This window comes from Petaurus breviceps, unplaced genomic scaffold, assembly GCF_028583685.1.
Source record: "Petaurus breviceps papuanus isolate PSGF00001 unplaced genomic scaffold, PetGlider_PUasm1.0 90752, whole genome shotgun sequence".
In the NCBI taxonomy this organism is placed as follows: Eukaryota; Metazoa; Chordata; class Mammalia; order Diprotodontia; family Petauridae; genus Petaurus; species Petaurus breviceps.
Window position 1 is genome coordinate 8388871 of NW_027187336.1, and position 14421 is coordinate 8403291.

General features: G+C 36.7%; 1 protein-coding gene across 8 annotated transcripts in view; it reads right to left on the reverse strand.

Annotated features, from left to right (window-relative positions):
* The window catches only part of NCKAP5 (NCK associated protein 5), a 1185533-nt gene that overhangs the window by 194741 nt on the left and 976371 nt on the right, over nucleotides 1-14421 (reverse strand). For all 8 annotated transcript variants that reach the window (XM_069067791.1, XM_069067792.1, XM_069067796.1 and 5 more), the window contains one exon: nucleotides 13217-13336. In XM_069067791.1, the coding sequence (XP_068923892.1) occupies nucleotides 13217-13336 (120 nt within the window). The remainder of the gene's footprint in view (nucleotides 1-13216; nucleotides 13337-14421) is intronic.

Consider the following 14421-nt stretch of genomic DNA (forward strand, 5'->3'; position numbering starts at 1 on the left):
AGAAGATTAGGTTTTAAATCTCATCTCTGCCACTCACTTCCTAGGTGATCTTAGAAAACTACTTAACATCTCTGCCCCTCAGTGTCCTCATGCATCAAATCAGTAAGTGAATATTTGAGGTCTTCAGTTAGAGGCTGGGTGATCACTTGTGGGGTACTTTATTAGGGATTCTTTTTTCACAAGTGGCTGAGCTAGAAAGGCTAGGAAATCCACTGATAATTGTTTCTAATCCTGTGATTCTGTGAGAAGATGTGACAAGATGATCATAATCTATGATCTTCTAGTATCTTCTTAACTTGTTCTGACAGCTTCCCATTCCCATTTCACATATGCAGTAACTTTCCCTAGCTCTACCTCCATTATCTTCCCTCTTTCTAGTTATTTCAAAATATTCTCTTTAAAACTCAGAGGCAATGTTGTGTAGAGTATCAGGAAGATGTTACTTAAGCTCTTCATCTGTCATATACTGGCTGTGTGATCTTGGACAAATCCCTTAACCTCTCAGTGCCCCAGGCAGTTCTCTAAGGTAGTAATTGGCAGAGCAGGAGATGATTTGCATTGGTAGAAGGAGTTTCTTCACCCACAATTTCCTATATCAAAGCAATCTCTCTCTCTCTCTCTCTCTCTCTCTCTCTCTCTCTCTCTCTCTCTCTCTCTCTCTGTCTGTCTCTGTCTCTCTGTCTCTCTCTCTCTGTCTGTCTCTGTCTCTCTGTCTCTCTCTGTCTCTGTCTCTCTGTCTCTCTGTCTCTCTCTCTCTCTCTCTCTCACACACACACACACACAATTTATAATCATCATTGTCTCCCATCTTTTTCCCTCTACCTTTTTCAATAGCTTCCACTAAAAAAAAAACTCTCCGGGATAGCACATTTCCTCATAAAGTGTCACCAGGAGAAATCAATACTATTGTTGACTGGCTAATTGATAGTCCCTTGGCCAGTGGGTAGGATTTATTTCACTTCCAAAACAGACTAGGGATTATCGGAAGCCAAAGAACTACCAGAAGATACTCCTCAATCTAGATGTTTAGTAAAGTACTTGATACAGAGTAAACACCTAATAAATACTTGTTGCAGGATTAATCATCTTTGAATGCAAATCAATGTAATAGATAAGTACCAACAGAAGAATGAGACATGGGGAGTGAATCACAGGTGAATTAAGCAGGAAACAGTTACTACAAGCAGTGAAGTTGAGAGTTGGGTATAAAATGAGTGACACTGATTAACAGGAAGGAATGGGGGGATCAATTCTAATGGAGGGCATATGCCCTATCTAATGATATTTAATAGCACAGGAGAGAGAACGTGTATGTCACGCTATATGAAAGATGTGTTCCCTTTTTTTTTCAGAAAAAGAAAAATCAGATTGTTACAACAAGGAAAGCAAGTTTGTGGAAGACCTTTGGGGCATTCTGTATAGACAGAAATAGAAAGATAGATAGGTATTTATCTATATAGTAAGGAAGAGGACAGATGTAGGTATTTATCTATCTCTAGCGAGCCTCTTCCTTTGCTGACTCTTGCTCATCCTTTGCTTTCCTTCCTTGATTTAAAGTAAACCTCATTTTAGTGTTCCTCATCAAAAGTTCTCTTTTGTAGGAACTATGTAATCTTTCAAACTGTCCCTTTCATTTCAGAGTAACCTCTTTCTTCTCCTCTGATGAATCAATGTCTTCTCCAATACTTAGTGCTCAGGGCTTAATCCTTTCTTCAAATTCTTCCATATGTTTTAATGTCTGTCAGATGCCAGTTATGAACCCACAGAAGTCCTCTGATGATCCTGGGCAAATCTAATGCTGATGGAAACTTCTAACATCTGTGCCACAGTGTTAGATGAAATCCCCAAAGTGCACTCTAGATTGCTCCCCAGGTTGCCTTGTGGGTCTGTATAAATTAGATTGTGAATCCCTCGATCAGGAACTAAATCTAAATCTATGGCTTGTACACAATTGTGTACAGTTTAATCAAATTTTAAAACTTTATAAAAAAAACTTTTCAGTTTTAACCTGTGTGGAGAAACAGAGTAACTTGTACTGACCTTCTGGACATGTTTCTAGCTTCTTCCTTTGGCACCTACATCTACTGAGCGCAAGCTAACACTGGGGAAACCTCATGCTATCATGGAATCAAAGTAAGCAGCTTTAGCACAATGGCAAGAATTTTGCATGTAGCATTTAATTCAGGTATTCAAAAGCTTGGGGGCTAGCCCTTGGCAGTCAAAGGGTGAGACTCGAAGTTAAAAAAAGACCTTAGTTCAAATTTGATTTCTGGTTTTAGCTTTTTCTGAGCTATATAATTTTCTCAGCTTCAATTTCTTCATATTTACAGATGTGGATAGCAAAAGGGAAAACAATACTTGAAGAACCATTAATAACTTAAATCTAGAGTAATTATGGAAAAGTTCTTGGCAAACTTTAATGAATTAATATAATTATCAAGAAAGATAAATTATTCAAGGAGAAGATAGCCATCACAGAGAGAGTTGGAGGACTTAGGAGATAAAAGAGTTAGCCTCAAAAGGAGGAAGACCTGAGTTCAGTTTCTTTCTCTCACATGGATTCCTGGGTAACCCTTTGTAAATCATTTAATCTCCCATGTTTTAAGATTACAAATTGAAGAGAAAGTGTTGACATTAAATATCAGAAGGAGATGACTCACCTAGATTTCCCTATACCAAGGAAATCTTATCTCTAATCTCCACCCTTGCCCTTATTTCAGAAGAGAGAAAATAGTCAATGTTTATGATTTACCACCCACCCAGTACCTTTAGATAGGACTGAGTTAGTTGTAAAGAGATGAATCAACCAAAAGTAAATTTTAGAAAATAATAACCAACATATATTATTTATTTAAAAGTAATAAATAACTTTCTACACATCTTCTTACCTGATTATTACAATAAGCCTGAGATAAGTACTAGACTTCTTATTTTCGTCCCTATTTTTCAGAAGAGGAAAGTAAGGATCAGAAAGGATCATCACATAGCTAATGTCAGAGGGAAAATTTGAACCTTGGTCCTGACATCAAGTCCAGATTTTTTTCCACTATGCAACATTTTTTTTCTTTTCTTATTACAAAGAGAACACTGAAACATTTATGAAAGCATTAGAAAAATACTAAATATGGGGGCGGCTAGGTAGCGCAGTGAATACAGCACCAGCCCTGGAGTCAGGAGGACCTGAGGTCAAATCCAGCCTCAGACACTTAACACTTAGTAGCCATGTGACCTTGGGCAAGTCACTTAACCATAATTGCCCTGTCTTCCCCCTCCAAAGAGAAAAAAAAATTAAATATAAAATTAGGCATTAATAAGTTAAACAGCAATTATATATTAGTTCCTTATCATGTCCTCACTACTAGGCTGGTCTTTCCTATGGGTTTCTAGAAAAATAGTCTCTGGTTTGATAGAGCTTACAGTTTATTTAGAAAGAAAATTAGTTGAGTATAATTACATGATGAGTTGTGTGGGACAAACTAGTAACACTATTATAAGAATTCAAAGAAGTCAAAAGTTAATTGGGGGGGGGAGCTAGTTGGTGCAGTGAATAGAGTACCGGCCCTGGAGTCAGGAGGACCTGGGTTCAGATCCGGCCTCAGACACTTAACACAAAAAAAATAGCTGTGTGACCTTGGGCAAGTCACTTAACCCCAACTTCCCTCCAAAAAGCAAAAAAAAAAAGTTAATTAGGGCTAGAATAGTCAAGGAAAGAGTTAATATAGGCATTGGAACTTAAGCTGGATTTTGAAGATGGATTGACTTTTGGAGAGAAAGAAGGGAATGATCAAAACTTGAAGTTTGATGATGAGGGCTAAGATAAAGAATTAAAGAAAAAAATGAGAATTCAATCCCCCCTCCCCTCCTGAGTAAGAGTACAACAGAATAAAACAGAAGCATTGGAGCCACAGTCTTCAGAGAAGTGAGAGCAATGGCTTCACACCTCTATTCTGTGTTGTCAGATCTCAACAGTTCATGTGAATACCACATTTCTGTATCCTCTCCTTTCACTCTTGCCCCAAGGATATAGGCAGAAGACCCTTTGAAATGTCAAAAAAGAAGAAATAAATTTTTAAAAGGGTACAGGGTTAAAGGCATGTGAGAACAATGCTTTGGCAGCAAATCACACAGTTTTCCAACTTAGAGAAAAAGAGTACACACAGAGGAGGTAAAGTTTGTGTACCAATATGGTCCTTCCATTGATTTCACTACCTCCTGCAGCAATGTGTATACTACTCCATCCCTAAGTTTCTCCAATACACAGGCCATATCTATTTAATGGCTTCAATTTCACAAAGTATTTTTTTAATTCTTCACTTGCTAGACTCACTTTCTTTTGGCTCTGGGGTACAGTGCAAACTAGTGTTTTTAGTATAATAATGATAGCCAGCATTTATTTGGTGCTTTAAAGTTTGCAAAACATTTATGTGTACTGTCTCATTTGATCTTTAAACAAGCTATATATGGTAAGGGCTAATACTATCCCCATTTTACAAACAATGAAAATCAGGCTAATATGTCCTAGTTTGATTTTTAAAAACCCTTACATGCATGACATTCCAAAACTGGGCAATTTGGGATTCTTGTCAGTCTCAAGATTTCAGTTCCTTGGTATATATTGTTTTTGTCATGAAGGCCCTAGGATCTCGTGTGAAACTCTCCAAGTCTGCTTTTAGTAATATCCATATATGCACATCCATGTATCTGCTAGGAAAAGGGTAATAAAACTAGGGGACTTCTTTGCCTGTTCCTATGCATTTGTGTGTATGTGTGTGTGTGTGTGTGTTATCAATTCTCCCCTTGGCTATTTGATAATAGTCATAATCTGATTTCTGAAATAATGGGGGGAGTAGATACTTTTTATACCTGGGTACCCATTTAAGATGTGAAGAATCAATATGCCTATCTGATAATCACCCTCTGGAAGTTGCTTGTAAACCTGGAAATGAATTAAAGTATAAAGTATAAATAATCCAGGAGTTAGAGAATTTGTGTTCAAATTTTGCCTAATATGTATTACCTTGGTCAAGTCACCTAAACCATCCTGCCTTCTATTTCTTCATTCTTTCCTATTAATCTCAAGTGTACCACCAACCTCCCAGTTATCCAGATTTACAACCTTGGTATTATCTTCAATTCCTCACCCTCATTCACCTCACACATCTAACCCATAACTAAGTCTGTCTTTTCTACCTCCAAATCATTTCTTTTTATGGACCTATTTCTCCTCTGAAAGAGCTACCACCCTGGTTCAGGCCCTTATCACCTTTTACCCATGCTATTACAGTAGTAGGATTGAAAGATGACCAATTCTAATTAATCGTGACCTCATATTTCTTCCCATTTCAATATATCCTCTAGTCAGGTGTCAAAATGATTTCCCTAAAGCATGAAAGGATAAGTCTGACCATATCAGCCCCCACCCACAACTTTCCTTCTACTCTGTACAGATCTTGTATTTATATAGTTATTTTTCAACCTTCCCATTATAATTTTATTTCCATCAGGACAGAGACAATTTTTCCTTTTTGTATCTCCAGAATTGGAACAGTACCTGGCACATGTAAGCATTTAATAAATTCTTTTTGATAGACTATGCATCTTGTCTATACCTATTCGTATGCTATCTGCCCCATTGAACTATAAGCTCCTTGATAATAATAAGGACTATTTTTTTCCCTTTCTTTGTATCTCTAGTATTTACCACAGTGACTGGAACATAGTAAGTGTTTAATAAATGCATGTTGACTGACTGGCCAACCTATAAAGTCAAAAGGCTGGTCTAGATTGCTTCTTAGGCCCCTTCTAGCTCTATATCTATGAAGCTATGATTCTGTGGTGCAGTGACATGTTTACAATCCAGAGAACATTGGAACGTGCCCCCACTGACCCTTTCCCTCTATCTAGCAACTCCCCAAACAGAAATGCCAGAGAGATAGTCTCTTCTGTAAGGAAACATTACTCATTCTCTGACCTGGAGAATTCATTCATACATTCAACAGTGCCAATTTAATACAAGGCAAGCTTAAATTTTTTTTTGTATATTGTATATATGCATACATATTCATTGATAGAACATACATTTCTTGAGGATAGAGAATGTTTTATTTCTATCTTTGTATCTCTATTACCTAGTGCAGTGCCTGGCACAGTGTAGGTATTTCATAGATATTAACTTGTTTGAAGTTTCAACCAAGTTGAATTGAAGTTTCAATTTGTATTTGCATAGTTACTTTTCACCGTTCCTATTAGAATTTCAGCTTCTTAAGGACTGTAATGATAATGGAGATTTGAAGATCTTCCCTGTCCCTTAATAAGCCTAAGGAAATTAGAAGACCTTCCCTGCTTTGAAAATAAACTCTGCCCCCTAACAGGCTGAATATAATAACATGGAGCCTGTGGTAGAAGGAGTTTGCTGAAGGATGGAGCAGAGCCCACAGGAAGCTGGAAGTCAGAGCTAGCTAGACTGGGAGATCACGGGTCCCAGGGAGTCAGTCAGGCTTGTGAGCAAATGCTGGTTTGTGTGAAGGATGATGTGGCTCTCCGTGCTGTTGTGGCTTATTAACTTGTTTGCTACTATGATGGAATCAGCTTCCTGGGTTTGGAGATTTGGTTTTCTGATGTCGAAATAAATGTATTGCTTCTGTCTTCTACATGGAGAATCTGTTATATTTTGCAATCATGCAGTGTGCCAGTATAATTATAGTAATCATGGTGCTGTAAATATTGCATTGGTGCTATAAGGACAAAGACAATTTTTCCTTCTCTTTGTATTGGTAGCATTTTAATTTTAACTAGAGCTATGAGCATGCACTTACCTTTCCAATTACTCATCAAACTAGTACCAAAACAATTAAAACCATTATGCTCCAAAATTATACGCAGATAATTATTACAACCCCAAACTGGTAAGCTAATACTTTCCTCTAAGTTGGTCTGCACTAATTTGGCCTAATTAAGAAATTTAAGCTGCTGAAAAGTAGGCAACTTTTTGCCTTGTGGTATGTCACATGGTATAGTAACATTTAACCATAATACCTTTATAACTAACAATATGATTTTAGAGAGTTCTGGTTAAAAAAAGTCTTAAAAATTTGGGGAAAAAATGAAGACAATAAAAAAATTACAGTGACATTACCAGGTACGTGTTGATAAAATAAACATAATTTCCTAACATTTGAATATTGGTATATTTATAAATTCCAAGGAAAAATAATAAATGTAAGTGAATCACCAAGATGCATTAATGGTAGTGACCAATCTTTATATATATAAATGTATATATGTATATACACATGTGCACATATGTATATACAAATATATTTATATTAACAGAAAAACCTCATGTTGAAATATGCAAGACATAAGAATTCATTTATGCTCAACAACTGTTAGAAAGCCTTGAATCTTGATTATGACAAAGCAAAATAAATACAACTTTTTATGGATATGAAATCCCCTATGAAAAACTTATTTACTGTAGGCCTGACCTAAGAAAAAGAATTCAGTTAGAATGTTTCTTTCATATTATTTTTGAGTCATAAATTATGAATTAGGCTCTAACAAATAAAGCAGAAAGAAAATTAATTTAAGAGATGAGATCCATTTTGCAATTCACAGAGCTATTTTATTTTAATTTGGGGGGCCAAATTACATTTTGATGTTAAGCTTTATCAAATGTCTTTCTTTCTCTGAAACGAACTGCAACTTCCTCTTATTTCCCAGAGGACCCCAAATATGTTTATTGTAAATTTCAGTGGCACATTAAGAGTACATTTCACTGCCATCTGGGAGATCATAGGTTTTGGAATGACCTTGGAACCCAGCTCAGATTAAAGAGCTGTGGTTATGGATGTGGTAGCCTTGCTGGAATCCTGATATTCTTCCTGGCTGCTCACTCATGGCATAGCCATGAGCAAATGATGGTATTTTGATGGTAGCTTGTTTGAGCAAATAGCATAATACTAGGATTAAAACATTTGGATACAGAAAAAGGTAACCTTTGCCTGACTCCTCTACTGATGTATATTTGTAACCCCACAGAAGGATGTGTCTTTTCTAGTGTTTAATTCGAGAGGCATGACTCCTCTTTGAATTAAATGGAGAATTTAGGAATGCGTTCATATGTGTAATGAAAACAACAAAGAACCAGAAGAAAATATAAATATAAGCACACACACATATATGTATGTGTACATATATGTATGTGTATATATGTGTATGTGTACATATATGTGTATATATGTGTATGTGTATATATGTATGTGTACATATATATGTATATATACACACACACATATACATATATAGTGCAATGTTACTGGGACAAAAAGTTTCCCAGTTGGGAAAACAGAATGAGCAGAGAAAAATAAGTGTGAAGAATTGGTGGGAGGTGAGGAGGGGGTGGGAGGGCAAGGAAAGGAAGGAAAAGCTGGAAGGCAGCTTAAATTAGGAGTCAATTATTACATAAATATATTAGAAAGTAAACCTGGTGGACAGAGTCCTTGAATATATTGAGAGAAGTACCATTTTGAATGGAAGAACATAACTTTAAAGGCATTAAAGAGAATACCCAAAGAAGTTGCATATTGTTTCCTTGTGTGTGTGTGTGTGCGTGCGCGCACACATGTGAGTTTTAGTTGCTCAGCTGTGTCTAATGTTGTAGCTGCATATTTGTATTGAAAAAGAAAAAATGCTATGTGGAAAAGTAGTAATAATGCAGATGAAACAGCTTCCTATAGATGGTGGGGAGGGAAGAGATATTATGAGCAAAAACATGTTTCTGGGAATCCAGCAATTTGTGAATGACTGAATGAAGTATTGTATGTGAATTAAATGGAATATACCTGCACCATGAGAAATAATGGATATGAAACAATCAGAAAATTTTGGAAGATTCATATGAAATGGTTCAGAGAGAAGAGATCAGAGTTTAGATAATACAATAATAGCATCTATATAGCAGTTTAAGGTTTGCAATGTACTTTTTGTAGGTAATCTCTTTCACATACACAATAACTACAACAATAGTGTAAATGGACTGTGGAGCCAAGATGGTGGAGTAGAAGCAAAAACTTGGCATGGGCTCCTGGCAGGTGGAGAGGAAGGGTCTATCACACAGGGCTAGGAGCTGAACACAGTCCAGCGTGAGCTGTGTGGTTCCAGCCCCAGGGCAGCCCTGACCAGCAGCCACCAGAGCAGACTTCAGGAGAGTGAATCATAAGTAGCTGTGACAGTTTCCAGACTTCTCAACCCATAAACACCAAAGACAAAGTAAAAGGTCAGTGTGGAACTCTGTTGGAACTGGGGGGAGGGGTTGGGGGTGAAGAGCCTGGTCTGGCCCCGAGGGGCAGAGGCTGTGCAGCCACCCCCACAGGGCTGATTCTAGAGCTCCTGGCCTGCAGATCATAGGGGGACCAAGCAACCATTCTGAGGGTAATCGCTCTTGCTTTAACCTGCTTGGATCTGGATCACAGTCTTCAGTGGTGGTCCTGGGGTGTGTGACCAATGAGCCAGAGCTTGTGAAAACTGTAAAGAGGGAGCCCTCCTAATAGCTTTGGCAGCTGAGATTTGGGACATAGCTCTCTCCATTCTGGAAGCAGAGTTCTACTGTGGCAAAGAGCTCAAAAGTCAAGAAATTGGCTGGCAACGTGAGCAAGCAATGGAAGCACAAAAAGACCATAGAATCCTTTTTTGAGGACAAAAAGGGATCAAGGCATGGAGTGGGAGGAAGACAGGGAAGTTGGACCTCCTGCATCAAAAGCCTCCAAGAAAAATATGAATTGGTTATAGGCCATGGAGAAGCTCAAGAAGGATTTTGAAAATCAAGTGGGAGAAGTGGAGGAAAAATTGGGAAGAGTAATGAGAATGATGCAAGAAAATCATGAAAAGAGAATTAACAGTCTGCTAAAGGACACCCAAAAATACACTGAAGAAAATAAAACCTTAAAAAATGGGCTAACTCAAATGGCAAAAGAGGCCGAAAAAAGCCAGTGAAGAGAAGAATGCCTTAAAAGTTGAATTTGCCAGATGGAAAAGGAATTTCAAAAACTCACCGAAGAGAATAACTCCTTCAAAATTAGACTGGACAAATTAGAAGCTAATGACTTTGTGAGAAATCAAGATATTATAAAACAGATCCAAACAAATGAGAAAATAGAAGGCAACATGAAATATCTCATTGGAAAAACCACTGACCTGGAAAATAGATACAGGAGAGATAATTTAAAAATTAATGGAGTACCTGAAAGCCATGATAAAAAAGAGCCTAGACACCATCTTTCAAGAAATTATCAAGCAAAATTGCCCTGATATTTTTTCAAGGAGAAAATACTGCAAGCAGTAAGGAAGAAACAATTTGAGTATTGTGGAAACACAATCAGCATAACACAAGACCTAGCAGCTTCTACGTTAAGGGATCAAAGGGCTTGGAATATGATATTCCAGAGGTCAAAGGAGCTAGGACTAAAACCAAGAATCACCTACCTCAGCAAAACTGAGTATAAGCCTACAGGGGAAAATATGGTCATTCAATGAAATAGAGGATTTTCAAGCATTCTTGATGAAAAAACCTGAGCTGAAGAGAAAATTTGACTATCAAATATAAGAAACAAGAGAAGCATGAGAATGGTAAACAGGAAAAAGGAATAATAAGGAACTTATTAAAGTTGAACTATTTATATTCCTACATGGAAAAATGATAATTTTAACTCATTAGACTTTTCTCAGTATGAGGATAGCTGAAGGGAATATATACGTGTGTGTGTATATGTATGTATAGAAGGGTATACATATGTGTATGTGTATATAAATATGTGAATGTGGGCATATATATGTTCATGTATGCATAGACAGAGGGCACAGGATGAGTTGAATATGAAGGGATGATATATAAAAAATAAAATTAAGAAGTGAGAGAGGAATTTATTGGGAGGAGGAGAAAGGGAGAGATAGATTAGGGTAAATTATCTCATATAAAAGAGGCAAGAGAAAACTGTTACAATGAAGGGGAAGAACAGGAAGGTGAAAGGGAATGGGACAACCTGATTCTCACTGAATTTGGCTTAAGGAGGGAATAACATACACACTCAATTGGGTATCTTACCCTACAGGAAAATAGGGGGGTAGGAAATAAGAGGGGGGATGACAGAAGGGAGGGCAGATTGGGGGAGAGCGTAGTTAGAAGGAAACATTTTTGAAAAGGGATAGGGTTAAAGGAGAAGATAGAATAAGTGGGAGGTAGGATAGGATGGAGGGAAATATAGTTAGTCTTTTACAATATAACTACTATAGAAATGATTTGGGTAACTACACATGTACAACTTATATTGTATTGTTTATCTTTCCAGTGGGGGTGGGTGAGGAAGGAAGAAGGAAAAAAAATCTGGACTCAAAGTTTTAAAAACAAATGTTTAAAAATTTGTTTTTTTACACTCAACTGGGAAATAAGATATACAGTTACTGGGGTATAGAAACCCATCTTGCCCTATTACAAAGTTAGGGGTGTGATGGGGGAGGATGTAAGAGAGAACGGATTGGGGGAAGTAGTATTCAGTAGGCTTGCAATTTTTAGGTGGGGGGTAGGGGAAAGACAGGGAGAAAAAATTGTAACTCAAAATTTTATGGAAATCAATGTTGAAAACTAACAATAAATAAAAATAACAGTAGTGTAAATGAAAGTAACAGTAAAAGGCAATAAATTTCAGATTAAATGAAATAACCAACATAAGTCTTAGGAGAGATATCAACCATATTTATCAGTAGAAATGTGGTAGAGGGTATTTTATGTAGGCTGTTGCACAGAGATGATTATTGGCTGGTTTTACTTAACTTTCTTTGTTACAAAGGAGGGGAAATACATTTGGAAATAGGTCATAAAAAGGCATTAATGAAACTTTAGAAAAGTTTTATTATGCCATAGGATCATAAATTTGTAGCAAAGAAGGGTGATTAGAGTGCTGTGTCTTCCTTTTATAGATGAAGAAATGGAGGCCTAAAGAGATAAGCTGACAAAGGTCTCTGTTTATCTCTCTCTGTCTCTCTCTCTCTTTCTCTCTCACACGCACGCACGCACGCGCACACACACACACACACACACACACACACACACACAGAACAACTGATAGAGCCCAGGTCTTTTGGTTATAAATAGAACACTCTACCTATGGTATAGTGGATAGAATGTTGGATTTAGAGTTGAAAAAAATGACTGAGCCTCAGTTTTCTCATAGTAAAATAATGATAGTAACACCTGCCTTATTTACTCCACAAGGTTATTGTGAGGCTCAAATAAATACTGTATACAAACTGTTTGCTATATAATGTACTATATGCGTATTAGTTATAATTTTACCATGTATGTCACAATGGCAGATCTCATGCAAATTTAAAAATAAACTGAAACATCCTGAATCACTTTCATTGGGCATGTTTGATTTCACTGACAGGCAATAATATCAATATTTTTGCAATCCACATAAACTTGGAAAGATTTGTACAACAAGAACATCCCTTCATTCTTTACCACATATGCAAAAGATAGACAGTACTGTATGCTCTACTGACAGAAAATAGCACTAAATGAAGATAGGGGCCAGGGTAAGTATAGGTTACATCAGTTTATTTATTAAAAAGACTTTTCTGGGACCAGCTCCACAAAACCCTTTCATTGGCAAGAACATAAAAATTGCACTTGATTGTTAAAAGAGACCTTTCCTTCAAACGGCATTTATTGCAAGGATTTGGTCAGTCCGAGTTCATGAAAAAGGAAAAAAGAAAGCAACTTCTATAATTTATTACTGCATATGCAATAGAGCAACCCAGTATTGCATTTATACTGCAAGATTGTGACTACATTAAAGAAATCTATTTCCATTTTACATAAAACTATTCACTGTTTATCACCAAATGGAAAAGTGCTAATATTGGTCTGCAAATTATTCAACAACTCTTGGGATCCTTCCACCATTCTCTTTAGTTTACTGGAAGATACTTTCTGATGACCATGTGTTAGTATGTATTCCTTTTCTAATTTTCTGTTGTCATTTTAGAAAATCTGTATGCAGCATGTGAGCCAGAATTCGGTGGAGACCTCTTTTGAATTCAACACGATCCATGACACTAGAGACATTCTTCTCAAGCATTTATGAGTTGTTCCTATTAGCATCCTTTCAGAAATAAAGTTTCATTTGCAAAGATTGTTCCCCATGTAGGCACATACCTGAAGGAGTAGATCTGAAGCTGGTTTGACTCTCTGTTGAAATAGCACACTTAATGTTCGATTCTGTTGTTCCAAATCGAATACTCTTGTTTTCAACTTTACACACTCCTCCCTCAGGTCCTGCAGGATGCATTGAAGGAAGGGGGAAAAGGCTGTCAGAGAAACTCAAATATGTCTTGCACTATTTTGTATAATGTTTCAGGACATATTAGGCAAAGAATTATGGTTTTATTGTTCAAAGCCCCCAGAAAGATACCAAATAGAAGGTTTTCCGGTACAAGTCACTGTCTGATAGGATTATTATGTGTAGGGAATGCTGAATTTAAAAAAGAAGAAAAACTTTAAATCAGAAATAGATCAATGTGGTATGCTATTTTTGAGGGTTATAAATCTTAGCCATATAAAGTCAATTTGTGTTTCCACCTATATATTTTACCTCTTCACTGTCTTCATAAAAGCAATCATAAAACAGAACTTACAAGGACAATAATATTTTTTCAGTGAATAGAAATTTGATGAACTAAAGAAACTATTGCTTTTGATGGAGCTTCCTTTTTTCATTTGTAGAAGCTCAGCAGGATAACTTACAGCACTTTAGCTATTAGAGTCAGTGATGCATTCGGTGGGAGAACTACAGCCATGGTTTTTAAATAAGGACACTTGTCATTTGTCCATGCTTGGAATGAAGCTATTAAAGTATCCTTGCATGTTTTCTGGCTGCATACCTGATGGAGAGATATGATAATCACATTTCTGTCACTATTGTTTCTGTATCTATTTTGGGGAGATCAAAGAAGTTCAGAGACTTAAAGATGCATCAAGCTACAGTGGAAAGAGTGATGAATTGAAAATTGGAGGACCAAGGTTCAAATCCTTCCTCTTCCACTGAATATGCATTTGACCTTGACTGAGCTACAAAATCTCTCTGGTCAACTTTTCCTATAGACAAAATGAGGCAGCTGGACTGAGCATTCAGGAGGAACTTAATAAATGCTTATTAACTGATTATAACTTCAAACCTTAAATTTTTATTTAAAAATTTTTTTATCATTAGTATCCTACCTCCAGAATATTTTAAAATAAGTTTGCCTTATGGTGAGATTATGTTCCTCTCATTTTAGGGATCAGGCCTCCTTTGATGACATCTAAGATAGATCCCAGGGTAATTTCCAAACTCTATAGTCTGGCATACAAGGTCCTCTTCA